The sequence below is a fragment of the Mycothermus thermophilus genome, assembly GCF_041956435.1.
Source record: "Mycothermus thermophilus strain CBS 625.91 unplaced genomic scaffold VTJ04scaffold_2, whole genome shotgun sequence".
Classification (NCBI taxonomy): Eukaryota; Fungi; Ascomycota; class Sordariomycetes; order Sordariales; family Chaetomiaceae; genus Mycothermus; species Mycothermus thermophilus.
Window position 1 is genome coordinate 3,151,577 of NW_027191428.1, and position 24,777 is coordinate 3,176,353.

The following is a 24,777-nucleotide window of genomic DNA, read 5'->3' on the forward strand; positions in this document are numbered from 1 at the left end:
GGAGCAGGGTAGAAAGAGGTTATTGGGTATCTATGCTTTCTGTCGAATTACTTGGTTTCTGTTGGATATGGTGTTCGTGGGATAGAGGGAGTCTTGGGCTTCATATAGGGGTTCATGGACGTTTCCTTCGATTAATGTGTTCTATAGATCAAGGTAGTGTTGAGTCTCGAATTCTCAGACAATGAATGATCAGATACCAGTGCAAGTGTTCACTTTTTCTCAGACGTAGAAGACGGTTTCCTGGATTTTATCCTTACCATAGTAGCTGCTGAGATAGAAACTCGTTCAATCACCTCTTTACTTTTCATCCCAACAACTCTAAACAGATATGAACCCGTTATTGAGCTCAGGAGCAAGCCCAAGACTCATCACACAGAGGTATATACGTACTTAATACTCGGAACTCGAGAGTTACATCGTACTACATTCTCGTGCGTTCATCTGAAGAGGAACTCGGCACGAATCATGTCCTCTGCTCAGCTGGGCGTGTCGTACAAGACAAATTGGAACAACCAATAACTCGGAGCAATTGCGCGCAGTTGGGAGAAGAATCCATGCATATTCTTACTCTACATTTATACATGTCTACCTGTAAGCAGGTGCCTAGGCAGGTAGGATGAAGTTGGTAGGTTCTTCTCCCAGCCGGGAGTGGTCGGTCTCTCAAGATCTGTACTAGTACGGAGTATATGTGCTCCGAGGGTATTGGAACTTTTTGCCCTGCCTTGGATACGGCGGTGTTGGTGTTGGGGAAAGCCGACCAACCAACCAACCTTACTGCGCCATCAACCGCGGCTGAGGGTGGCAAGATGTATGTGTCACAGAGGAGTATGCTGTTGTGCATCTTTTGCCCTTGGACCGCCACCAATGAGCCCAATCGAGAAAGCCAGAAAGCTGCAGGCAGCACTACTCAGGACCTAGGTCTGTAGGTTCGCATAACCACCACTCCTCTCGCCGGCGCAGCGCGGGGTTTGACGCGCCGTGGGATGCAATACTACGCTGTACGTACCTATGTACGCGACGCGGGGCTGGATTTTTTATGTATGTACTGTACATACCAACAATTGGAGCAACAAACAACTCTCCCGGAGTTCGCTGGGCTACACTTCTGCCGTAAGTGACCAACTCCCCGCTTGCTTACTTCGTAGATCTCTTTGTCATCGTCTCGGAAGACTTAAGCTTCATCCTTTTTTTTTTATCTATCCACCCATCGCCGGCGAAGATCGTCTTTCCTGCCTCACCTTCCCAACTCCTGAGGCTGAAGATGTGCTGCGTAACTGCAGCACAGTCCAGGCCACAGGGACGAGGTCGTACACACAAAGGCCCAAGAGCCCCCACGGATCGGAAGGGAATGTCGGGCCGGTTGTGTCCTGTGTAAGTGCGCCCGGCAGTGTAGGGTAAGTGGACATTACCGAGACGCCCAACCCGTCGACGCGGCGAGACGCGACACGACACGATATGCAAAGCTTGATGTTTTTTTTTCTGTCCTATCGTCTTTCTTGTAGGAATACCCTCTTCGGAAGGTGGTCTGGGTTGTGTCCTAGAGTGGGACAAAGGCATAAGCTCGGTAGTAGGACATACCTTACCCAGGTCCGTACTCCGTACATACATACATCCACCACCTCCACCGCAGACGAAACTAAAGAAAGTTTTTACCCCTTCCCTCGTGTGGATGTTCCTGACCGCCGTTGTGCTTCTTCACTTACTAAGTATGTCTCACCCACCAACGACAGGCATAGAGTCTTAGGCAAGGGAAGGGACGGAAGTTGTTCAAGCAGTCCCCGTCGTTCGTTCGTCAGGGTTCCCCTCTTCACCCAGCGATAGCGTCAACGTCTTTACTCACCGGCACGAGTTCCTCAAGCGCCGACCGTTTTGTGGAGAACGGTGCGGTGCGGTGCGCCTGGGCGTTCTACCTGGGCTCTCACGACCGAGGCCGAGAGGTGGAGGTCTGTACCGCTGCGAGGAGGTGGTTGGGTATCTGCAGTCCGCCGTCTGTCGCAAGTCTGCGTGCTTAGCTACCAGTTATCATCACCATTGATCCATCGTCAAACGTTTCGCCCATCCCAACGACGTGGTGATTCTTTGGCTACCGTTCGCCGTTCTGCGCCAGTCAGTTGGCGGTTGGCGCGAAAGGAAGGAAGCCTAATGCAGGAGGAGATGGACTTTGCCGAGACACGGCGGACAAGCGGGCGATGGCGTTGGTGGGTTGGCGGGCGGCAGTTCCACTTGGTGTAGGCGGCTCAGAATGTCTCTCTTCAACGACTTTGCTTGGACGCTAAGAGAAAACTTTTTTTTGTTTACTTACTCCATCCGGAGGCGGCGCTTCCACGGAGCTCGACCGACCGACTCAATGGTGAGGCTTGAAGTCGCGGTGAAAAGGAGAGACATCCATCGGCGCGAAGTGCCCAGCAGACGCCGGACCGGAATGTGTGCTGTCATCATGTCAACGTCCAGGGCAAGTATTAGGTGACGTTAACTAGATGAAGATGTGAATCCCCAAACAATGTGCTCGAAGCCAAAGAGTGGCCCGTTGAATGGGCGTGGCGTTTGCCAGCACATCTCGCAGATCTAGAGTGTTTTTGACGGATGGAGCGTCGTCCCGATGAACGGTGGACGTTGCAGCCCGGCCGTGTAAACAATGCTTCGCGGACCCCTGTCCAGCTGTGATCGGCGGGCCGGTGGGACATCAAGCGGCCATCAGGCGGCCATGGTCCGACCATGAAACCGACCAGAAGGCCGTGCTATTCCCTTGATTCTCGTGGATGTACAGTACATGCTTCGCCGAAAGGCAGGGTGGTGGGAGATGAAGTGAAATGCATTTGCCAGCAACACTTGGGCTCCTTTGAGAGTGTTTCGTGTGTTTGGGTACGGAGTACGGAGTAGAGGGGTTAGTGTACTCCGTACGGAGGTAGCTGGTAGTATGTATGTAGCAAGTATCTGGTGGTCTGTCTCGAAAGCTCGGAAAAGCCGGGGCGGGGACTCCGATCGTCGACCGGCGCTCGTCCGTGGTGCCGGAACGGATCGTCTCAACTGACTGACCCCTTCATTCTTATCCGTCTTGCCGGATCCTCATCTCTGGTCAGACGTCGGCTCCTGGCCCAGATCATCTGGGGAAGAAAGTCGTCTTAGGTGGCATTCTGTGCGACTTGACCTGTGCGACGACCCGGGAAGGCTGAATGGGATTCCTATCACTCCGTTTCCGACCCCCGCTGCCATGTGTGCAGCGGCATCCTTCAGCCTGGGCGATCTTTGGATGGAATTTTTTCTTCTCTTCTTCTTTTGTGTTGGTGCTGACGATGCGGCTGCCACGCCACGACAGCCACGGCTTTGGCGCGACTGGCTGTGCGGTGCTGTCTGTGTGTGGAGATGAAGAAGACGTGCAGCACTCCGCAGCATGACGCCCAAAGCCCGAGCCTCAGCTGGGCCAGCATCATGAGCTTGGCGTGCAGACCATGGCCAAAAAGGGTAAAAGCCGTCGCGCAGCGCGATGGTCAAATTCGTCGACGTGCTGGCTCTTCATTTCCTGGCCTCGTCCTGGTCGCTTAACTTGACCAAGGTCAGCATTGTTGGCCTTGCGTCTTGGAGCTTGCCGTCTTTTCGTTGAGGATTGGCTCTCCGGTGTTGGTGATGTCGTTGCATTGGACTCGGCACACATGACGATGCTGTGGATGCTGTGGCCGTCAATGTCACCCAAGCCAGCAAAGAGAGCAAGAGACGCGACCCGATGGCGTGGGACGCCCTCGGCGGGATGACACCATCTCGCCGGTGATCCTCGGCTCCAATGTTCCCTCCATGCCACCATTTTTGTTCATCAGATCTGGCTCCTGTCCCCTGCAGGGACCAGCCTTTGGTTCACCGCCCGAGTCCCTGGGACTCCAGTTCGAGTGGGGTTTGTGGCTTTGGGGACGGGCAACCGGTCGGGAACCAAACCCGCCAAAGCCCGGCGTCGTTTTCTTTGCATTGCACCAGGCACCGCGAGGGCCCGCGAGGCTTCCCATCTGCCGGTGCTGCCAGCATCAACCTGGTTGTTCCCTGGACCTAAGTTCAAAGCCGTCGGACGTTGTGATCTTCCATGACCCGGAAATCGGAAATTTCCTAGGCCCCCAGGGGCTGTCCGTCGCCAGCCTGCGACACGCCAACAGAGAGGTCATGAAAGCGGTCGCCTCCCTCGCCGGACTTGCCTGGCGTGGCCTGGATCGCAAAAGAGAGATCGCCGACGTCGCCTCAGTCGCCAAACGACCCCATGCCCGGTCGCTAGCGCCCGCACTTTCCGCAGCCGCACGCGCTGGGGGGCTGTGGCCTGGGGCAAAAGACAGAGTGAAAGGTGTGGGGCGTAATACGACGCTGTACGGTAAGTTACGGCGGAGAAGCGTCCATGGCAGCTGAACAGGCGCGGATAAAACACAAAAAAACACGAGATGGGTAACAGGATTTTCGCAGGGGTTCGCTGGTTGGGCTGGGTTGCAGCGCAGAAGATCAATTCCAGTGCCAAGGAAATGACGCCGTGGGAAAACAGGAGAGTTGCAGCCATACGTGAACCTTGGAAGGGAAAAGGCAAAGCACGCCACGAGTCGAGGCGGAGTCAAGGCGCAAAAAGAGTTGGGTTGAGGTGGGAGCCACAGCTCAGGCCAGAGAGGGGCGAGGGTGAGAGCGATGGAGACAGCCCCAACAGGGAACAGGGAGAAGGGGAGAAGGGCAAGGAAGGAAAGTCAGGGACGCACTGTCCACTTTCACTTTCGCTTTCACTTGCACTTTCACGGATCCTCCACCATCGGGAAGCTCCATCTGCTGGCGGCCTGCTCTCGCCTGCTCTGGTGCCCTTTCCCTGCTTTTGCCTAGCAAGCTGCAAATCCGAATTAACTTTAGATTCAAAAAAACAAAAACCCTGTCCGGCCCATCTCCGCAGTGCTCAACTCCGTCCGATCTGCCCGTCCGTCTCTCTCTCTCTTCCTGCTGGTCCTGGGGTTTTGATGTTTTTTTGTTTCCCTCTTTTTTGTTTCTGACATCCTGCTGCTCTATCCCGGCCCAGCACAATCCCCTCCCCTCCCCTCGTCCCCCTCCTCGACGACACCGCCGACGGCAATTGATTGCCCTGCCTCTCGCTAAATTCCCTTGGGTGCCCTACGGTGTACAGTACATACTTACAGCACACGTCAAGCAAACAACACCGCCGCCGTCTCGGTCTATCCAGCCTTCTCACGGCCTGCCTACCTGATCTACGACACTCGTTAACCTCCCCCAGTCAGTTGCCGCAACGGGAAGACATGTTCTGGAATTAATTGTCGGCCACAAACATCATACCAGCCATACCGCCGAGCACGCCATATCCCAATCGACAAACACGCGCGACTGTTCGAGAGGAGGAAGCCTAGGTGACGGCGTGTGTGTGAGTGTGTGCGTGCAGTGCGCCTTGCTGGGAAGCAATTCAGCCCAGGAAACTGTTGATTCTGGACACCCATCGAACCAGACCGGACCCGGACATCAGTTGCTCTCAATCCCGGTGTTTGCAGTGTGGTAGCGTTGCGGCCCGCAGCGACGCAGTAACACGGTAACTCGGCGCTGCCCTACCACAGTGTGTGTTAACCTAGGTGACCTGCTCCGCTGCACCCAACCATAACAACAACACCACTATACTCCTCGCTGGTGTTCCAGTTTGTCAGCCAGCGAACCACGGCTGACCACGACGAAAAATAACGCCAGCTGCGCTGTGCACAGCGGTCGAATTAGCGGGGTGTCGGTTTTTTTTTCTGCCCGTGCCATGAGATGAGTGGTCCAAAGGCTGCCGTGGCCTCGTGGGCGTTCGACTCGTCCACATCATCACCGCTCCGCTACCCTGCTTCGCGCTCCGCACCGGATTTGTTGTATGCCCAGCCCACTTCCGCACCACCACCTGCAGCCCTGGATGCCACCCGCAGCTTCAAGAGCCTGCCACCGCTGCCCGGCCTGGCAGCCTTTGATATTCCGACCTTTGACCTGGTCAGCGAGTTCGAGAAGTCCTTCGGCTTCACCACAAGCTCTACTACCACCACCACCAGCCCCACCCCAGACACCGTTCATGAGCCTGTCCCGCGGACTGCCGCCCCAGCTCCAACAACATTCACCCTCAATACCACGACGACAACAGCACTAGAATCCCAGCCTGGATGCCCACGGGAGGACAAGTCCACACAGGACCATCCAATTGCCAACCAGACGCCCTCTTGTGTGACGGCGTCACCCCGCGGCCACACCCGCGCCAGAAGCAGATCAATGGTTGACCGGCCAGACTCGTGGCTCCCAGCCTCCTCCCGGCCGACCATCAGCGCCGTTGAACCCGAAGCAGAGATCCGTCCCAAGCTACCCGCCAAACAGAATGCGGCAGACCAGCCCAGCAGCCCGGCTGCACCGGCTTCCGGGAAGCCGACCGAACGCTCACGGCCCGTCGAGGCCCTAGCCGGCTTTGCGAAGCGTTCCTGGATGTCCAAGTCACGATCCCCGTCACCTCCGGCAAAGCCTTCCAAGTCCCGGAGTTGGGGATTTTCTTCTTCATCTGAGAAGGTTTTCCGTCTGAAGCCCCGGGTTGCGTCCGATCCGGAGTCTTCCGGCGGCGCCAAGGGAGCCCTGAACCGAGCCAGCTTCTATCTGTCAAGGATACGGCCGCAGAGCGTCTTCTCGCGCAGCTCTTCGCCCTCCCCGCTCAGGACGGCGTTGGAGAGGAACGTGCCGTTGTTGAGCGACTCGGAGGGCAGCACGCCGGTTTCGCCTATTGAAGCTGCAAAGAATGCCTCGTCCAACAGCATCGGCTCTGCTACTTCGGGTGACTCATCGTACCAACGCGCCGCCTCGGTCGATTCAGACTTCGATACCACCGACACGGCCACGGCGAGCAGCGCTTCTGAAAATACGTCATCGTCAACCGTCGACACGACCCTCACGATGCCGCACCCGACTTCGCGTGATCCTCTCTGGGCCACGTTCCGCACCCTCGACCTCGAGTTTGCCACTTTCGCTTCCAAAGGCTCGACAGCCGGCCGCATGCTCACCGTGCGTTCCGTGCTGCTACCCTTCTTGCGTAGCACTGCGTATCACCCGTCCAACTCGAATCTCAACGTCCTGACTCCCGAGGACGTGGATCGCAGAGCGTCCATCCTCAACCGCTGGTGGATCGGTCTCCTGGCCGTCATTGCCGGGCCTAATTCGCGGCCACCATCCAGCTTGGTTCAGGGTGTCGCCGCGCTTGGCGTCGACTTCCCAACCCTCCAGCCGGCGTCGGGCGTCGATCGGCCGACGCTGCTCGAGGCGGCTACCATGATTATGATGCGCCCTGAATGGCGTGTGTGCACGAGCCAGTTTCGTCCGTTGGCAGAGCGGTGTCCGGAGGAGCGTGTGCGCCCGCGGTCCAACACCCAGTCGAGCGCCGACACATGCGATGCGGACTCGCTGCTGCTGGCCGAGTCGGCGGAGCACCATGTGCGCACCATGTTCGTCAACAACCTGACCATCCAGATGGCTCTTGTTGTCGAAAAGATGTCGATGCGCAATGCTCCGCCGAGCCTGGTGAGCTGGTGCGGCCGGGCTTGCGCATATGGCTTCTTTTTCGTCCCGGGCGTCGCCGACGTGTTGGTCCGCCTGTGGGGGTTGAGTGCCGATCACCTTCGCCGGGTCGCTGACGAGTTCGGTCTGCCGAGGCGCAGCCGCGGTGAGAGCGACGACATCGTGGCCCTCTTCCCGGCGCATCTCCACAAACTGGGCTGGTCGTCAGTCAAGACGCTCGGAGACAAGCTTCGCGTTGCCGCCAAGCTGCCCCTCGCTCTGGCCAAGATCCATTGGCATGGTCCCTGGGTGTCGCGGTGGCGTGGCGGTGACACGGACCTGGTCTTCATCTTCTGCAAGCACTTTTACATCCTGTCCCAGGATTTCATGCCCGACGGTTTGCCGCTCATCGAGAAGGCGCGCTCCCCGGCCTTCGTGCTTGTTCATGCCCAGCTTCTTTCTATCCTCGACAGCACCATCCATCGCCAGGCGTCGCTGGACGCCATGCTTGGACCGCCTGGGCCCGACGGGTTCTACGGCGACGCCGCGCTGACGGCTCCCCAGCTGCCAAGCAACCTTCTCAAGGGAATGGACGAGAACCGGCTCATTGTCCTGCTCAAGGACATTCTGGCGGAGGAGTCATCGGGCATCACGAACGATGTCAGGCACACCTTCGCCGAGGCTATCGTTGCCATTGCGAAGGCCGCCACCAAGAGGACCCCGCGCTTCGAGCATGCCTCGTGCTTCATGCTGTGCGACTTTTTGGAGGAGGCGCTCGTGGCTCTCGATGCCTTCCAGAAATCGGTGAATCCGGCTCTGGCTCGGCCTGTCGACTACATCGATTGGCCGTTCTGGTTCGAGATTGGCAAGATGATTATGGACTCCAACAACACCATGTCGGAGATCCGCATCTTGTCCTTCTTCTTTTCGGTCTGGGATATCATCGCCGCCGACCCTGTCCGCAAAGAGACGCTGTGCCTGGAGTGGCTGGTTTCCGAGCCCATGTTTGCCCGTTTCTTCAACCACTGGTGCCCCATGGTTCGCGCCTACTACATGCGCCTGCTTTGCTGGCGCATCTGCAGGGACTCTGGGAGGGTCAACGAGCTGGATACGTAAGTTGAAAAAACCCATCCGTCGATCAGAAGCAAGAAACTGACAGTCATAACAGAAAAATATTCATCGTTGTGTCCCAACGGTTGAAGACGGTGTGGTCACACTACCTGTGGCTCAAGCAGGACGCTGAGGCCAAAGGCCGCATGCTGCCTTCCACGGCACCCACGCTTCCCGCTCCCGGAAAGCGCTTTCTCATCCTCCGGACCGAATCGACGCCGCCGCCACCGGCCATGAAGCTCAGCTTCGATTCCTTGTCGAGTTCCATTCCGTCCCTGGACGCCCCCTTCGAATACCGCCGTCTCGCAGCCGCTGGCAATTCGGACAGCTTCTCGGAGGACGGCGACAAGATCGAGGATGGCAACGGCATGTCGTTCAAGAGGCGGCTGTCTCTGTTGGGCAAGGTGCTGCCATTTGGATCGGCGAACGACCATTCGGATGCCAGGCGCACTTGGGAGGCGGAACTGGAGCAGGCCCGTCGTGAGACGGCTCAGGCACGTCTTGCAGCTCATGCGGCCAAGCAAACCACGACACAATCGTCAAACCGCCCTGTCCGACAGCTGTCTGGCCCGCCTCCGCCACCCAAGGACCCTATTAAACGCCCGTCGCCGGGTTCCTCGATTGGATCTTCGTCCGAATCGGTGTCGTCTTGCGCTTCCTCGACCACCACCGGCTCCAACCCGACCATCGATGGGCCGACGTACCTCTTCCGCTTTGTCCTGTCCTTCCAGATCGGACCGGGCGGTTTTCTCCTACCCTTCGGACCCATGCCTCCTCGCGTCCTGACGCGGCCTCGCCTCCCTGCTCCCGCGCAAGCCCGCGTCAGCGCCCGCCTGGCCGGGCTGGCGAGCAAAAACGGTAGCCCGCTGGCCGCCGCCGAGCCCGCCGGACTCCCGCTCTTCCGCAGCGACAGCCCGCCGCCCATCGCTCCGGGCCTGCCGCCCGAGACGCGCCGCGTCAGCGGCCTTTTGCAGACGGGCCTGATCAGCGAGGCTCGCAACGCGCGGCCGCTCACCGTGACCAAGGAACCGCTTCGTCGGCCGGCGCCGACCAAAGACGCGGGCAGGCGCCCGTCGCTTGCCGCCGGGGCGGGAAGCGAGCGGTGCATGTCCCTGTCTGGCGTCAGCGGGAAAAGGACCCTGCCGTTCTCGGCCGCTGGTGGTGAGCGGTGCATGTCGTTGTCTGGCGTGCGCGGCGAGCCGCTGATGCGGGCCGGCGGCGGCCAGTGGCAGGAAGACATGCGCCGGTCGATTGATGTCCCGCGGACGACGACGACCGCTGCCGTCGGGGCGTCGACGCCGCTGTTCATGCCCACGCCGTCCAGGATGGGGGCCTCGCCGTCGCCGTTTGGGCCTCCGCCGGCCGTCCGGGCCGAGAAGCCCACGGGCGTGTACGCGCAGGGCGCCGTCTACGCGGGGCGCGCGCTGGCCGAATGGAGCATGGTGGTCAGCGAATGCAACAGCTTTGTGGATCGGCGGCGCGACGAGGGCGTGCTGGGCCTGAGCGAGGTTGAGGTGCCGATGTTGGGGGTGGAGGGGCTGGCGGTGCGTCCGAAGATGATGTAGGGCGTCGTCGGCTGCTGACCGACCTTATTACCGTTCGTGCACCACCCACCCGATCTTCCGCGTCTTGAGCCGGTTTATCCGTCTACGACTTCTTTTCCGCCCGCGTTTGGACTATGGTTCCTTATCTATATTCCGCCTGATTTACGCTACCTTTCATTGGTTTCTTTTCCTTACATTGTGTCACCCGGGGAAATATCTCGGCATCGTCGTATATATACGCATCATTCCTTATCTTTTGTTTCATGTTATTCTTAATCCATCTACAAGTACATATCCACGGCGTTTGGGAGGGGATTTTTGGCAGATGAGGATCAAGAAGAAGTACAGCCAGGATTTGCATTTTTTACCCTCGGATTTGGGATTGGGGTTTCGGGTCAAAATTCGGATTAACTATGAGTAGTGTTTTTTACGGGGTGGATGATAATTCGATTCCCTTGCTTGCGTTGCTCTGAGAAGGTTTTTCTTGTTTCCTGGGGTGGGGTTCAAGTTGGTGGTTTGAAGGGATTCATTCATTGGGCCAGTGGGAGCCTGAACAAAAGGATCAGGGATTGAATTCGTGGTTGGTTTGGTACCTCAGGTATGATGGATGGATGCGTGGACCTATGGATGGTGGGTTTTTACACACACACACACAAAAAGCTCATTGCGCTGGCCGGCAACGGTGATGGCGGATGGCATTACGGTTCTTTTTGTTTTTGTTGGATTTGGATTATTTAGCAGGTACTGGGGTTGAGTGGTCGAGGACTGGGCTGGGATTAGTAGTTAATGGTATTGATCTTGATCTTTTGAGTCGTCATACCTCGGGTGCCTGATCTAGGTATCGATGTGTCTTGCCGTGATGTGACCCCAGTTTGGTTCCTGTGTGGTCAGTAGGTACCCGATATACTCGTGATGCTTGCTTGTCATCCACATGTTGTGCTGTCTGGTTCATCTTTCAGGGACGGGCAGAGCGTTTGTATGTAACTGATGTACTGTGTGTATGTACATCATCAGGTCCCCAGGCTGGCGCCGGAGAGGGCACGTGGCCGATGGTTTTTTTTTTTCTAAGGATGTACATATGAAGAAGTATGTCTTTGTTTGATTCTTGACTAGGTTGTTCATTCAGGTCTGCAAGGGGAGATGACTAACTCCCTAACTACGGGGTATTCGCAAGGGAGGCAGGCAGTTCATTGTTTCCTGGGTGTTGCCGTTTCCGGAATGTGGGATGGGATGGGATGAGATGCGATAGGCCCGGGGATGGGAATGCGGAATGCAGAAAGGCTTGGGAGGAATGGGAATGAATGGATGGGATGATTGAGTCAGGTCCAGCCACCCAGTCTCGGGCAGCTACTGTAATCCGTACTCGTAGTAAGCAGTTACTGCGGAGGGATGGACTTGCTTGGTTTGCGGGGGAGGAAAGGAGATAACTACGTGAGGTACTGTGCTCTGTGCTATGCTCATAGACGTTTGTGCATACATATGGACGGACATGTTGGGGGGGCACGTGAGTAACGAAACGACAGGAAGAGGTGAGGCTGGTGAGGTGCTAGGTATGTATTAGTACTGTGCCTCGAGTAGCTCGTATTTTTCTTGACCGAACCAGACCAAACTCCCACATGTTTCGTTATTTTTCTAGACCGTACCCTACTTTTCTTGGCTGTTTTGTTCTGTTGGTGTCCCAAGTCCCGAGTTACCCCCAGGTTCAGACCCCCATGAAACGGATCCTGCCATCGTCAACTCAAGTTATCTCAAGATGAGTAGACAGACCTTGGTATGTACATAGATACTGCAAAAAGCATTCCCATGACACATTTCAATCGTCCCAGGTTGTCCTCGTCTTCGTCCAGTTCATACACAGAGACCGAGAGGATTTGAGTCCACGAGTTGAGCCCGGTTGAGAGCCCGAGAGATGGAGAAAGAAAGAGGAACGAGCATGCGCCAAACTCAAAATGATCATCAAACCCCAACACAGAAACCATGATGAGACGGAGTAAGTAGAGTGGTACTTAGGTAACGTAGAATTTTTGTACCTCGAACTTGGAGCCAGCCCCTTCCAACAAAAGGAGATGAAGCTATCCATGAAACCCATGATGAAGACATGCAGAAAGCGCAGATGTGTTGTTGTTGTGTGTAAGTGACCCGTCATCCGACGTTGCAATGCCATGCCCATCTATCTATCGCCGAAAATAGAGAGCCGTGAAACAAACAGATAAAATAAACAAACCATAAAAACATAGACAAAGAAAACCACCAGACAGTAACAAACAGATGAACATAAGAGGGAAAGAAAAAAAGAAAAGAAAAATAGATGTTGCTAATGCTTCGTTTCCCGCCATGCCATCCCGCGCGCAAGATCCCTTGGTTTTTTTTTCGTTGGTCTCATGTCATGAGTAAGTAAGTAATGGATGGTCCCGTCCCAAGCATGAAGAGGAATCAATCCCACGCCTCGTCCATAGTCCTTTCCATCTGAACGAACCCCCTTCCTTTTCCATCACCACCTCATCAAACCAGAGTGGATCAAGTCAAGTATGTTAGGTATATCCCCCGCCTTCGTCTCCATTCAATGCCCATTCACCCCATTCGTCCCATTCGTAACTCCATTCTCCCCGTTCGCCTTCTTCCCGTTCACCACCTCCCCGCCGCTTTCCACTTCCGCCACCGCCCGCTCCAACGCCTGCAGCACGTCCTTCTTCAAATCCTCCGCGTCCTCCACGCCGCAGCTGATGCGCACGAGGTCATCAAACACGCCCACCGCCTCGCGCTGGTCGCGCGGAATCCCCGCGTGCGTCATGCTGCTGGGCACCTCGCACAAGCTCTCCACACCCCCCCAAAGACTCCGCGAGCGTGAAGATGCGCGTGAGCTGGCAGAACCGCTCGGCGGCGGCGTGTCCGCCGCGGATGCGGAAGCTGAGCATCCCGCCGCCCATACCGTCGCGGTGCTGGCGCAGCGCGATGGCGCGGTGCGGATGGCTGTCCAGGCCCGGGTAGTTGACGGCGATGACGTAGGGAGAAGCTTCGAGCGCGTGCGCGACGGCGGTGGCGTTGCGGGTGGCTTCGCGCGCGCGCAGGTGGAGGGTCTTTGCGCCGCGGTGCGCCAGCCAGCAGTCGAACGGGCTGGGGACGGCGCCGAGGGCGTTTTGGAGGAACGCGAGGCGCTCGTACAGCGCGTCTGAGTTGAAGGCGGCGACGCCCATGACCACGTCGCTGTGGCCGTTGATGTACTTGGTGACGGAGTGAACGACGATGTCGGCGCCGTGGTCGAGCGGGTTTTGGATGTAAGGGGAGAGGAAGGTGTTGTCGACGACGACGAGGATGCCGTGCTCGTGCGCCTGGGTGGCGACGGCGCGGATGTCGACCAGGCGCAGCGTCGGGTTGCTGGGGGATTCGATCCAGACGAGCTTGGTCGCCTCGGTGATGTGGTCGCGGATGTCGACCTCGATCTCAGGCGTAAAAGTCACCTTGACGCCGTGCGCCTTGGCCACCTTGGTGAAGTAGCGGTGGGTGCCGCCGTAGACGTCCGACACGGAGATGACGTGGGAACCGGCGGCCAGGGATTGCAGGATGACGGTGGTGGCGGCGCTGCCCGAGGAGAAGGCTAGGGCGTACTTTGCGTGCTCCAGGGCCGCCACCATGGTCTCGAAGTTGGCGCGGTTCGGGTTGTCGCTGCGGCTGTACTCAAACTGGCCGACGGGCTTGCCGACGGCGGTTTGGGCGAAGGTGGTGGACAGCGAGATGGCGGGGATGACGGCGCCGGTCGAAGGGTCGTGCGGCGACCCGGCGTGCACGGCCAGGGTGCCGAAGCCCTGGACCGGTGACGGCGCCCGAGGCGGCGTAGTGATGGGATGGTCAGTGTGAGCCGTCATGGTTGTTGTTGTTGTTTATTGTTGGTGATGGTGGTGTTGGTGTTGAGCGTGGCCCCGCGGGGTATTGTATTTCAGATAATCTTTTTTTTCTTGGCCGAGGCTATGACGTCTTGCAACGGTTTGCGACGACCAGGAGGGGCACACCCACAGAGACACACACACCCACCACGCCGTTTCTTCTGCAGGAGGGGTGTATGTGTGTGTGCCACAACAAGCCGGGGCTAGGGCTGAGAAGTCGACCGTGAGAGCGACGACGGCCTCTGTTTGGTCAATGGATGGATGGCTTGTTGTGGAAGGCAGGTACTTAGGGCAGCTGGAGAAACGTGGGGTAGCCGACGTCAAAGAGAGCGAACAAAAAAGAGGGGGTCTTGGAATGGGGGTTTTTTTTCGTGGAGGTAAAGTGGGAGAAGGGGATTGAGGGGGTGGCAGGTAGCAGAAATAGGTATTTAAAAGAGAGGACAGCGTTCCTCCCCGGACCCAAGAGCAAGGAAAAAGTACGGTGTGTACGGAGTACGAGGTGTCGGTTGCGGTGTAGAAGAGTCAGAAGTCAGGTAGCAGTGGGCGGTTGGTGTGCTTTTCGCGAGCGGTGGTGCGATTGCGCCATCGCCCGGGTCGCCTCCTTCACCCAAACTTTTTCTTGTCTCGGCCCGTCACGAGCAGTGCGCGCCCTTTGTTTAAATGCCGTCTTGCCGCTGACTGCCTGTTGATCCTGGATAAGGGGACAAAATGAACAGATTGGACGGCTTGGACGGCTTGCGATGATACCGACATCCGCCCTACCCGCCATCCGTAAATACCTACGTCTACAAATGCTGCGTTGATTTCTCAGCATGCACGCAACACTTCATGATGTGGCCCGAGTCTAACCCGCTCTGCTCAAGTTCATCCAGTCGGCGCCGGCGATGGCCCTCCTCCCCTCCCCTTGAACCCCGACCCAGCTCCGCCGCCGCCCGAACTCTCCTCCGAAGTGAGGGGGAGGGGTTGGTTCGGAGCCAAGGGACGACGGGTCAAGACGGATCCGAACGCTCCCTTAGCAGTTACTGCTACTTACGTATCTCTTAGCTACACGCCGGCATTTCCACTGGGCGGTTTGTGTTGCACAGGACTTGGCACAGGACGTATCTCTTTTGACCGTCTTTTTTTGTTCCACAGGCGCTAGCAGCAGACGAGCGATAAGTAGCACAATCTGAACAAGTGACAATGCTGACGAGGGACGACGGAAGAGGATGCCCGATGCCGGACTGGTTATGCTTGTGCTGCAGATGCAGGAGAGGGGAAACACCACACATCCGGTGAAGTCAATCATGAAATGGAATGATGGAGGGGCCCTTTAGGAGGGACCTTACGAATGGGACGAGCTGTTCCCGGCTCCGCACTCGGCCATGCGATGTGGTTCTCCGCAAGGTCGCAGCAATGCCGTCGCAGGCCGAGCCGATGATGCATTTTAGTGACGGTAAGTGTGCGGAGTATGTCGTCGGGGAAGGAAAAAAAGGGAAGAAAAATATGTTAAAAATCTGGGGTTTGGCGGGGGTTGTGATAAGAGTGGATGGATAAGAAAAAGAGATGGATGAGATCATCACTTCTCGAGTTCAAAGTTCGCCGCACGCGGAAGCCCACTCAGCTGAATGAGGCGTCGGCGGGAGGATCTGCTCTGCAGCAGGCAGCTCCCCCTAAAGAGAAGCGCAACGTGGAAAGAAAGTGGACTCGAGGCAGCGTCGCATCCCGAGGCCCCGGAATCTGCGGGGTGCGTGCGCCCGCTGGCCAAGGCGGCTTCGAGACGTTGCTTTGATACAGATTGCAATTAAAAAATGCTGCTGCAGGACCATTACTGGGCCTTTGCTGACATCAAAGCCATGGGCCATGCTCTGCAACAGCCATAATCTTCCCTTTCATCATCAGAGTTGCAATCGTTAAATGGCCTGGATGACACTTTGTTGCTGAGAAATCCCCTTTCCCTGACCTGGACTTGGGACCTGGCCTCATCTTCCAGGCTGCATCGTTGTTGATGTTGTTGCGTGCGTTGCCACTCTCGATCCAGGTCGGCGACTTGGGATGAACGATCGAGACTTGGCTCCAATCACTCCAAGCATCCAAATATATTTGGAACCCCCCGGGAATGCCGACAGTTCCAGGTTTGTCAAGCTTGTCGATGCCCGAGATGCAAGTCCAAGGAGGTGGATGTGAATACGGACCCTCTGTGCTGCTGTATTAGTATCATAGAAAGACACCTTGCTATGGCCTCCTCCCCCCGTTCACATGTCGATATTTCCGCTGGCGGAATGTTGCCGCCGGGTCTGGGGCCCCCCCTCCGCCCGGAGCTGAAATCCGTCTGCGCCTCCTTCCAGGGTTGCAGAGCCCAAAGCGCACCTTTTCTGCGACGGCTGAGGCCTGGAAGACATCCCACTGGCTCGTGGATGCGCGGAGCTCAGTCCGCTGAGAGGAGTGCCCCTGGGAGTTGTGTTGTTGATGGCCGACAGGTGAACTTTTTTTGGGTGTTGGTGGCATCGAGCCGACTTGATTTGGCTTGGTCCCCCACGGAAGAGACGTAGCTCTCCCCTGCCAAGGCCCGATATGATTGGCTGGTTGGTCTCGCTTGGCACACACCAGGCTCGGGCCAGGGGGCGGAAGGAAGGAACGGGTGCTGGGTGCTGGCCGGCGACCATCTCAGCTCTGCGTCGTCCCGCTCGGGACCGGGCGTCGACACCGCCCGGGCACCTTCCAGGCCACCTTCCAGGCCACCCTTCGAAGCCAAACTCTGGGCCCTGTCCAATCGTCATTCTTTTTCCCCTTCCACCACCTCCACCTCCACAACGACACGCCTACACTACTACTAACTAGGGCCACCACCGGGGCATCGGATCGGGGACATACCTAGACATCTGCAAGGCTCGCCGTTGAGACCATCTATTTTTTGTGCTTTGTTCTGTCATAACTCCTCTTCATCCTCGCTGTGCTGCGCGAGGAGTCCCCTATGGACAGAAGGACGCCGCATCAGCCGGCTGAGTGCGCCGCATACATCCACAACTCTCTTCTCTCTCTCCGCAACCCCCGGATACCTTAATCGAGAACTGGAACCGCATCCACAACCACTCCTCGACCTCGAACTCGCCCTCCCAATCCAGACATGCCACCCCGTCGTTCCCACAAAAAGTCCCGGACCGGCTGCCGGCGATGCAAGGCTCGGAAGATCAAGGTGGCTATGGACCGCCGTCAATGTGTCTCCATCTGATATGCCGCTGACCTTCTCTCCAGTGCGACGAGGTTCATCCGCGCTGCGGCAACTGCGTCAAGCACGGCGTCAAATGCGACTTTGAATATCCCGAGGTCCTGCTCGAGCTGCAGGCCGCCGCAGCCGCTGCTGCTGCCCAGTCGCCCTCCACACCCGCCTCCACGGCAACATATTACTATGGCTCGCCGCATCCTCATGCCGCCCGCGTCTCTCGCGCCGCCTCCGTGGCCTCCGCCTATCATGCTGCCTCTCCTGCCGCACCACCGCTTTGTCGGCCCATGCCGACGCCTGCCGTTTCCCAGACCACACCTCCAGCCCACCGCATGCTCGAGCTGCGCCTGATGCACCAATATACCGCCCTGACCTGCAAGACTTTCACCTTCACGGCCCCGGTGACCGAGGACATATGGAAGATCACCGTGCCCAACCTGGCCTTCTCCGGCTCCCAGCACCTCACCGACGCCATCCTTGCGGTCGCCGCCCTCCACCTCCGGAGCATGATGCCCAACGACAAGGAGCTGGTGCGCGCCTCTCACGCCTACATGGCTGCCTCGCTGGCCGAGTACAGCGCCGCCCTGACCAAGGGCATCAACCCCGCCAATGCCGAGTCCCTGTTCCTGACCTCGGCCCTGATCGCCTTCCAAGCCACCGCCACCCGCGTCTTCATGAAGGACGAGGGCGCCGACATCGATACCGACCGCAATCGAAACCAGCCATCCGGTTGCTACACAATTCCCTTCTCGTGGTTCCATGCCTTCCAAGGCGTCAAAGCCATCACCGCCGCCTCGTGGCAGTACCTCCGTGGGAGCCCGGTCGTTACCGAGGTCATCAACTCGCAGGCAGTGTTGCAGCTCGACTTCAGCGCCGGCCCCAACACCTTCTTCGGCCACCTCCTGGATGGCCTCGATGAGGAACTTGCCGCTATGGCGGGCGACTCTCTCTCGTGCATCCAGCCCATCTTGCAGGATGGAGCGCCGACCTCAACCACCCCTCTGACTCCTCAAACCCCATCCACCACATCTTACCCTCAACAATCCGGGCCACTGCCGCAATCCCATCCCCAGCAACCACCAGGAGGGAAACCCCCATCACCCGCGACCGCCGACCTCATCGCCTCCACCCGCCAAGCCTACCAGCATGCCGTCGCCGTGCTCAACTGGGCCCACAAGATCCCGCACAAGGGTGCTCCTCTCGCCTTCCCCGCCACCGTCTCGCGCAGGTTCATCGAACTGCTCGAGGAACGCCGGCCGCGCGCCCTGGCCATCCTCGCCTGCTTCTTCGCCCTGCTCAAATCCATGGACAACATTTGGTGGCTGCACGGCATGGCGCGCCGCGAGGTCCTCGGCGTCGTATCCCTCTTCAACTCGGACTATTTCGGCCCCGACGCCTACAGGACGTGGTGGCCGCACCTGGAGTGGGCGATGCGCATCGCCCTGTACGAGCCGCCACCAGGGCAGCAGCAGCAGCAACAAAGCGCGAACGGATCCGGCGGCGTCAACCCGCCAATACCACCCGAGATTTGGGGCGCGGATTGGTATGCCGAGGAGAAGGTATTGGAAGAGGGACAGCAGAGGCAGGGCGGGTTTGTCAGACACATTGACCTCGTCAGCCAGATGACCAGCGCCGTTGAAAGCATACCGCCCGTACCTGAGTATGCGTCGCCGTCGCCGGGTCCGTGACTTTTTATGGAGTTATGGGCGGCGGGCGCGGAGTGGTTGTGAGGATTATTCCGTCAGAGAAGAGCTACGAGGAGATGAGGGGCTCGGAGAAGCCTTGTACGATTTTGCACCGAGAGGGAATCGGATGGCTCGAAAGAACGGGATGAGATGGGACGCTGAGCTAAGGCACCTATAGTACCTGGCCACTGGTCATCGTCAGGACGAGCCTTACTCAGCGATGATTTCAGGTTACCTGATTTTGGAGCTCTAATGCGGGGCGGATGAACTGCACGCTATTAGATGCTGCTGAGAGATGACAGCAGCGACGGCGTTATTTTTTGGAGGGAATCAAGTGACAAAATCTTGTTGCAGGGGAGGTACAATTTTTGTTTTCTGGATTAGGTATTATTTTGGATTATATGCTAGGGACAGCGAAGGCGTCCGGCGATGGGCGGGGGATTCTTGTGTCTATTTATATGTACTTATTATTGATGACTCTTGTTGGATATGGATGTAATAAGATGGGAAAGCGTCCCCCCGATGCGGGAGCGAATACGAGGAACGCTTTGGATGGATGATGAAGAAGCTGTTTGACTTGATGACTTGTGGGGATTTGTTGTTTTCTGGAACAGCAGTTTTGCTGGCAGTGCCTGATCAACCTAACTCAAAGGATGGATGGATGGATATAGCTATCAGACAGAGAAAATAACAGAAATATGGCACCGTTATCCGGAACACCCACAACGCCATCTCCTTGCCTTTTGGTTTCTTATCTTCCTGGCGACACCAGATCACAATGCATCTCAACCACCAAACCACACCCCCCTCTCTGTCCGGGGGGCATCTCCTGGGTTCGGACCTCACCACGTCACATTACACTCGTGCCACTTCTCATCGTCACCATCATCATTAACTTCAACACCACCCCTTTCTAGACGTCAACTTTCCTCTTCCTCTTCGCCGCCTTGCCCTGCTTCGCCTGGCCCTCTCCCTCACTCCCCTCCCTCTCATCATCATCATCCTTCACATCCCGACTCCTCTTCAGCCCCCTCATCTTCCTCGTCTGCAGGCCGCTTAGGTCGATCTTGCCCAGGTGGATGCGGCCAATCTTGTCGCCCATGGTGTCGGTCGAAATGTTCTTCTTGGTGCGCTCCTCGTTGGGGCTGCGCGCCTGCTTCATGGCCTCCTTCTGCAGCGCGTCGTCGGCGCGGAAGACGCGGCCCAGCCGGAAGTCCATGCGCGGGCCGTGCTCCTCGAGCTCCACGCGGGGCAGCTTGTGGCCGGAGCGGCGCGTGCGGATGGCGTAGACGCGCAGGCGGAGGACGGGTTTGTTTGCTGGGTCGGTGGAGTTGGAGGGGACAGTGGAGGAGGTAGAAGTGGTGGGTTCGTCGGCCGTGACGGAGACGATGTAGCGCAGGCCTTCGACGTCGATCTTGTCGGACGTTTCGCCGCGGAAGAAGTCGATGAGGAGGGATTTGGCGAGGGTGAATTCGTTGGGGACGGGGGATTCGAAGGCGGTGCCGGAAAAGACCATCAGGGGGCGCATGCCGATGGGGATCTTGTCGCGGTTTTTGAACTGCGCGATGGACCGGTACGAGTCGCCGTCGAGGCAGAACTCGAGCATGTCGAGGATCTTGTAGTCGAAGGTGCGCACAAAGGTGATGGCGTGCGGGCGCTTCTTGTTGGAGCTGCCGAAGAGGAGAAGGGAGCAGTCGTTCTTTTCGGAGAAGAAGGCGAGGGAGGAGGAGTCTTCGAAGGGGTGGACTGGGAGAGGGACTCGGGTTAGTTTCCTGGAAGATATATGGTATGTATGTTGGAGCATGGTATGGCACGTACTGGCATTCTTTTTCTGGAAGCGCTTGGAAAGGGTCTGGCGGAGGGAGTAGAGGTCGCCCATAGCATCTTGGGTCTGGATGACAGATTGGTTTAGTACCCCCTCATTGGACGTCGCTAATCTAAGGCGAACATACGATCTGACTGCATGAGGTGCCTCGCAAGAAGAGAGACTTTTTGGGGTTCTCGACAATCTTTGGCTTGCGCTTCTCGAGCGCCCGCTTGGAGCGGGCATTCCGGGGTTTTCTGAGGTGTCTGGGTTAGTCTGGTGTCTCTTAGGACGGGAGCGGTTTGGGAGAGAGTAACTCACACTTGGCGAAGCATTGTTGCGACCGGATCTGGGATCGCAATTGGAGTCGCGGGCTGGAGATGGGTTATGGTGTTGAATGCAAGACTGCGACTCTGACGATGTTCGCTTGCTCAAGAAAATCAGAAGTCTGGTTATCGATAAGAAAAGGATGTGGTGGGTCATATTCTTGGCATGGCTTGGCACGTTGCTGTGCTGCGACCATGGGATTTGTTTACTTTGCGCACGGGCCACCCCCTTTTCTGATATTCCTGTGTGTGAAGAGATGCAAGTGTTGGTCATGCTCAAGTATCCAAGGCTGGTTATCCCAACACCGGGTTTGGTGAGCACTTTCAAGTAGATGGGTGGGAATGTTTCATGAGGTTCTTTTGTGGAGATTGCAGGATGGCAACTAGTTAGGTGAGGTGGTTCTTTCTGAATTAATCCTTAAAAACCCTCTCACATTGCCCCTTCCGCCGGATTTGGTTATCGAAATATTCGTCTTTGGGGTTGCGTCTCTTCATCTTTAAAATGTTCATAACCTATGTCACCAACTCCATTATCCTCCCGTCTCCAATGCTCCGCTGGCTTCTCCATTCGCTTGAACCCGTGCTCGCGCCTTTAAAAAGCTCCTCTTTCACGGGATGGCATCTCAAGATGAGGACTTATTCCTCAAATCATTTCTCTCTATTTGAGATTTCCATTACACCTCCGACTGCATTACCTCCTCCATGCTCTGCCGGCGTCTCTGTACCATTCACCCTTTGCCCGAACCCTCGCCAATGAGCAAGTTTCCCCAAGAGACGGCACCTCGAAATCAAGATTCACTCTTCAAATTATTACGCTCTTCAAGAGCAGCCATTATTTCTTTATCTCCGTCGCCTTCTTTGGTGTTCCGGCGGCTTCTCCATGTCTCTCGCCCTGAGCCGGGATCCGCGCCCTGAGAACCAACCTTCTCAAGGGGATGGCATCTCAAGATGAGGTGTCACTCTTAGATTGTCAACCTTGTATTTAACAGTGTTGTCACTCTTTTAACGCTATTGCCCTCTCCGTATTCCGCCAGCGTCTCTGTGCCATTCACCCCAAGTTGGGATTCATACTCCTGAGGAGGAGCAATGGCATCTCAAAATGAGGAATCACTCTTCACATCACAAAACTCTGTATTCGGGAGCAGCTATCATTCATTCAGCCAAATTACCCTCGTCGGAATTCCGCCAACTTTTCAATGTCGCTCGCCCTGAGCCGGCTCCGCGCCCCTGAGGAGTCCTCTTCTCATGAGATGGCACTCGAGTGATGAGAACATATCGTGCGGATCACTGCTTCGTCTTCGAGAGCGCCCTCCCGCCTCCAACTTTATTAACCTCTCCATACTCCGTGCTCCGCCGGTACCTTTCCGCACCACTCGCACCCCCTATCCACGACTTCATGGAGAACCCGCCTAACCACCATGGCCGAAGCTTCGCCGAGACTCACTTTCGAGCCGTGTGATTTGACGATGGATCTGTCATGGTGCCCTAGAGTTCTCCGCGCGCGGGTCCGAGCTGGAATTCGGTTCGCAGGTCAAAATTGAAAGTTTTTCTTTCCTTTCTCTCTTCTCTTTCCTTCCGACAACACCAATTTCCCCTCGATCACAGACACACCACCGGCACCGCCAGCAACAACAACAGCAACAACAACAACAAAAGCTTTTTTTAAGTTTTCTTTAAGTTTTCGTCGCCATGGAGGACGACAAGTTCGCCATGGGTGACGCACCCGTGACCGGTGGTGCCGGGTTCGCCGCCTCCGCTGCCGTCGCTGCTGCCCGCTCCGCCTCCGCCTCCGCCCCCTCCACGGGTTCGAACCCTGTGGCGGGTTGTGGTTGTGACGTCGCCGCTGGTGGCTCGTGCGGCGTCGAGCACTGGTCTCCGTCGCCGTCCTCGTCAATGGCGTCGTTGCTTGGGGAGTCGTCGCTGCCGCCGCCGACTCGGCCCTCGTCGTCTTCGTCGTCGTCGTCGTCGTCGTCGTCGTCGTCGTCGTCGTCGTCGTCGTCGTCGTCGTCCTCGGGGTTGTTTGTGACGCAAGTCCACAACCCCCTGGTGTACAACGACGACTACTCGGCCCGCCCGCTGACTTTCAGCGGGTGGACCGAGTACGAGACGCTCGAGGTGCTCGAGGAGGACCTCGCGCGCAACCGCACTGAGGGCGATGTGGCCACGCTGTGCGTGTCGTGCGAGAAGCCGGGCCTCCTCCAGTGCCTCAGGTGTCAGACGGCGAGGTACTGCTCAGAAGCGTGCCAGATGGCGGACGCGACGATCCACGGTCATATTTGTGGTCAGTTGGCGGGGGAGTATTCCGACAGGATGAGGCCGGCCAAGGACAGATTCCGGGTCGTCTTGTTTCCGTATTCTCTTGACAAGCCCAGGTTTCAATGGGCTAAGCGGCGCGGCGATGATGAGGAGGACTGGTGGTTGGTTGATCCCACCGAGCTTGGGAAATACAGCATGAGGAAGGGACTTCCAGACGTCATGAAGTACAAGACGCAGAGCCTCCTGGATCCTAAGATCCTGCCTGAACGGTAAGTGTCTTGTCTCTCTAGGCCCTCGGCTGTGTTTTGGAGGGGATTGTTGGTCTGACAAGGAGATAACAGTCGTTTCGGCCGCGCATTGACCCTCGTCACCTACGATGCTGACAACTACAACGGACCCTGCCATGATCCGGACCCGGTGGTTGTCAACCGAAGCCTCGTCACCCTGCTCGGTGCAGGCTGCGTCCGGTAGGTTTCAATCCCCAATGTCTTTCCGTCTCCCAATCTTTCCTGGTATTGACTCTTCTGGCCCGTTCCCAGTTTCGTGTTCGGCCCCGCCGTCTTCTTCTCCGAGGCCACCCTCCCCGGCCCATTCCCCATGCAGACCCGCGACGTCACCCCGCGAGATCTGCACACGCTGGTCCGCTTCCTCGAGCGCCGCGACGGCATCTGTCCGGCAATCATGGAGCGCTTCCCTTACGAAACAATCCCCGCGATCCGCATCAACGACCTCAGCTCGCCCCTCAACAAAACGCTGGGCATCCAGTACACGTTCGAGGCCGTCAACGCCCCCCTCCGACCCCTCAACGACTGCTCCGACTATCCCAACGTTCTCGCCTTCCTTCTTGGTCTCCGCTGGTACATCCGTCCCGCCGACCCCACCGCTGCCGGCCGTGGTGGTGGTAATGGTATGCAGGACACCGGAAACCGCGAAACCTGGCAAGATAAAGGACTCGACATCCTCCGCACGGTGGCGTTCAATCTCCAGGAGAGCACGGACGCGGGCGTCAACGAGACCCTGATGCCCGCGCTTCTCCGTCGAATCACCTGCCAGTACAAGGTCGCGCCGCTCAGGAACAGCTTTATGTTGCTCCACGGCTCCGGAAAGGGCGTGGACGCGATGCACGTCATGGCGTTCAGCGCCTACTTGCGCCAATGCAGAACCAACGACGGACGGCTGGCCGGCTTCAACAAGGAGGGGTTTGCCAGATTCTGGCAATGGTTCAAGGTCGCACAGGGGATTCCTTGGGCGCCGTCGCCGTGGCAGTGGGAGACGAGTGAGCACGAGGACCGTATCGGAACGTTCAACGCGTCGCTGCTGAGGCTGAAGTTTATTGATGATGCTAAGAAGGGACGGATTGGGGTGCGTGTTTAAGGTACGGTGCAGGAGGACAAGAATGTGTCGTCTCTGGTTCGGGGGAGTGGGGAGAAGTGAGAAGAAGGCAAGCAAGGAAAGGTGGC

At 57.4% G+C, this 24,777-nt stretch overlaps 10 protein-coding genes across 10 annotated transcripts; 5 read left to right on the forward strand and 5 right to left on the reverse strand.

Moving 5' to 3' along the window:
* Positions 1–2,107: 2,107 nt before the first annotated feature.
* VTJ04DRAFT_3321 (uncharacterized protein) lies at positions 2,108–2,439 on the reverse strand (the record flags this gene model as incomplete). The annotated part of the gene is made up of 2 exons (XM_069361209.1): positions 2,108–2,222; positions 2,303–2,439. 2 exons carry the CDS (start codon positions 2,437–2,439, stop codon positions 2,108–2,110), a joined length of 252 nt encoding a protein of 83 aa, XP_069221842.1.
* Positions 2,440–5,760: 3,321 nt separating this feature from the next.
* On the forward strand, positions 5,761–10,184 carry VTJ04DRAFT_3322 (uncharacterized protein; the record flags this gene model as incomplete). Its single annotated transcript, XM_069361210.1, has 2 exons — positions 5,761–8,621; positions 8,678–10,184. 2 exons carry the CDS (start codon positions 5,761–5,763, stop codon positions 10,182–10,184), a joined length of 4,368 nt encoding a protein of 1,455 aa, XP_069221843.1.
* Positions 10,185–10,693: 509 nt separating this feature from the next.
* On the reverse strand, positions 10,694–12,333 carry VTJ04DRAFT_3323 (uncharacterized protein; the record flags this gene model as incomplete). Its single annotated transcript, XM_069361211.1, has 2 exons — positions 10,694–10,784; positions 12,194–12,333. 2 exons carry the CDS (start codon positions 12,331–12,333, stop codon positions 10,694–10,696), a joined length of 231 nt encoding a protein of 76 aa, XP_069221844.1.
* Positions 12,334–12,431: 98 nt separating this feature from the next.
* VTJ04DRAFT_3324 (uncharacterized protein) lies at positions 12,432–12,698 on the forward strand (the record flags this gene model as incomplete). Its single annotated transcript, XM_069361212.1, has 2 exons — positions 12,432–12,539; positions 12,585–12,698. The coding sequence occupies 2 exons, from the start codon at positions 12,432–12,434 to the stop codon at positions 12,696–12,698; spliced, it is 222 nt and encodes a 73-aa protein (XP_069221845.1).
* Positions 12,699–12,723: 25 nt separating this feature from the next.
* Positions 12,724–14,026, reverse strand: VTJ04DRAFT_3325 (uncharacterized protein; the record flags this gene model as incomplete). The annotated part of the gene is made up of 2 exons (XM_069361213.1): positions 12,724–12,958; positions 12,999–14,026. The coding sequence occupies 2 exons, from the start codon at positions 14,024–14,026 to the stop codon at positions 12,724–12,726; spliced, it is 1,263 nt and encodes a 420-aa protein (XP_069221846.1).
* A 71-nt stretch (positions 14,027–14,097) lies between these two features.
* Positions 14,098–15,410, reverse strand: VTJ04DRAFT_3326 (uncharacterized protein; the record flags this gene model as incomplete). Its single annotated transcript, XM_069361214.1, has 3 exons — positions 14,098–14,126; positions 14,185–14,393; positions 15,373–15,410. 3 exons carry the CDS (start codon positions 15,408–15,410, stop codon positions 14,098–14,100), a joined length of 276 nt encoding a protein of 91 aa, XP_069221847.1.
* Positions 15,411–15,439: 29 nt separating this feature from the next.
* On the forward strand, positions 15,440–15,906 carry VTJ04DRAFT_3327 (uncharacterized protein; the record flags this gene model as incomplete). The annotated part of the gene is made up of 3 exons (XM_069361215.1): positions 15,440–15,479; positions 15,622–15,770; positions 15,847–15,906. The coding sequence occupies 3 exons, from the start codon at positions 15,440–15,442 to the stop codon at positions 15,904–15,906; spliced, it is 249 nt and encodes an 82-aa protein (XP_069221848.1).
* Positions 15,907–17,150: 1,244 nt separating this feature from the next.
* VTJ04DRAFT_3328 (uncharacterized protein) lies at positions 17,151–18,934 on the forward strand (the record flags this gene model as incomplete). Its single annotated transcript, XM_069361216.1, has 2 exons — positions 17,151–17,219; positions 17,279–18,934. 2 exons carry the CDS (start codon positions 17,151–17,153, stop codon positions 18,932–18,934), a joined length of 1,725 nt encoding a protein of 574 aa, XP_069221849.1.
* A 910-nt stretch (positions 18,935–19,844) lies between these two features.
* On the reverse strand, positions 19,845–21,070 carry VTJ04DRAFT_3329 (uncharacterized protein; the record flags this gene model as incomplete). Its single annotated transcript, XM_069361217.1, has 4 exons — positions 19,845–20,677; positions 20,750–20,822; positions 20,884–20,992; positions 21,057–21,070. The coding sequence occupies 4 exons, from the start codon at positions 21,068–21,070 to the stop codon at positions 19,845–19,847; spliced, it is 1,029 nt and encodes a 342-aa protein (XP_069221850.1).
* Positions 21,071–22,750: 1,680 nt separating this feature from the next.
* On the forward strand, positions 22,751–24,691 carry VTJ04DRAFT_3330 (uncharacterized protein; the record flags this gene model as incomplete). The annotated part of the gene is made up of 3 exons (XM_069361219.1): positions 22,751–23,586; positions 23,659–23,784; positions 23,857–24,691. The coding sequence occupies 3 exons, from the start codon at positions 22,751–22,753 to the stop codon at positions 24,689–24,691; spliced, it is 1,797 nt and encodes a 598-aa protein (XP_069221851.1).
* Between the last annotated feature and the right edge of the window lie 86 nt (positions 24,692–24,777).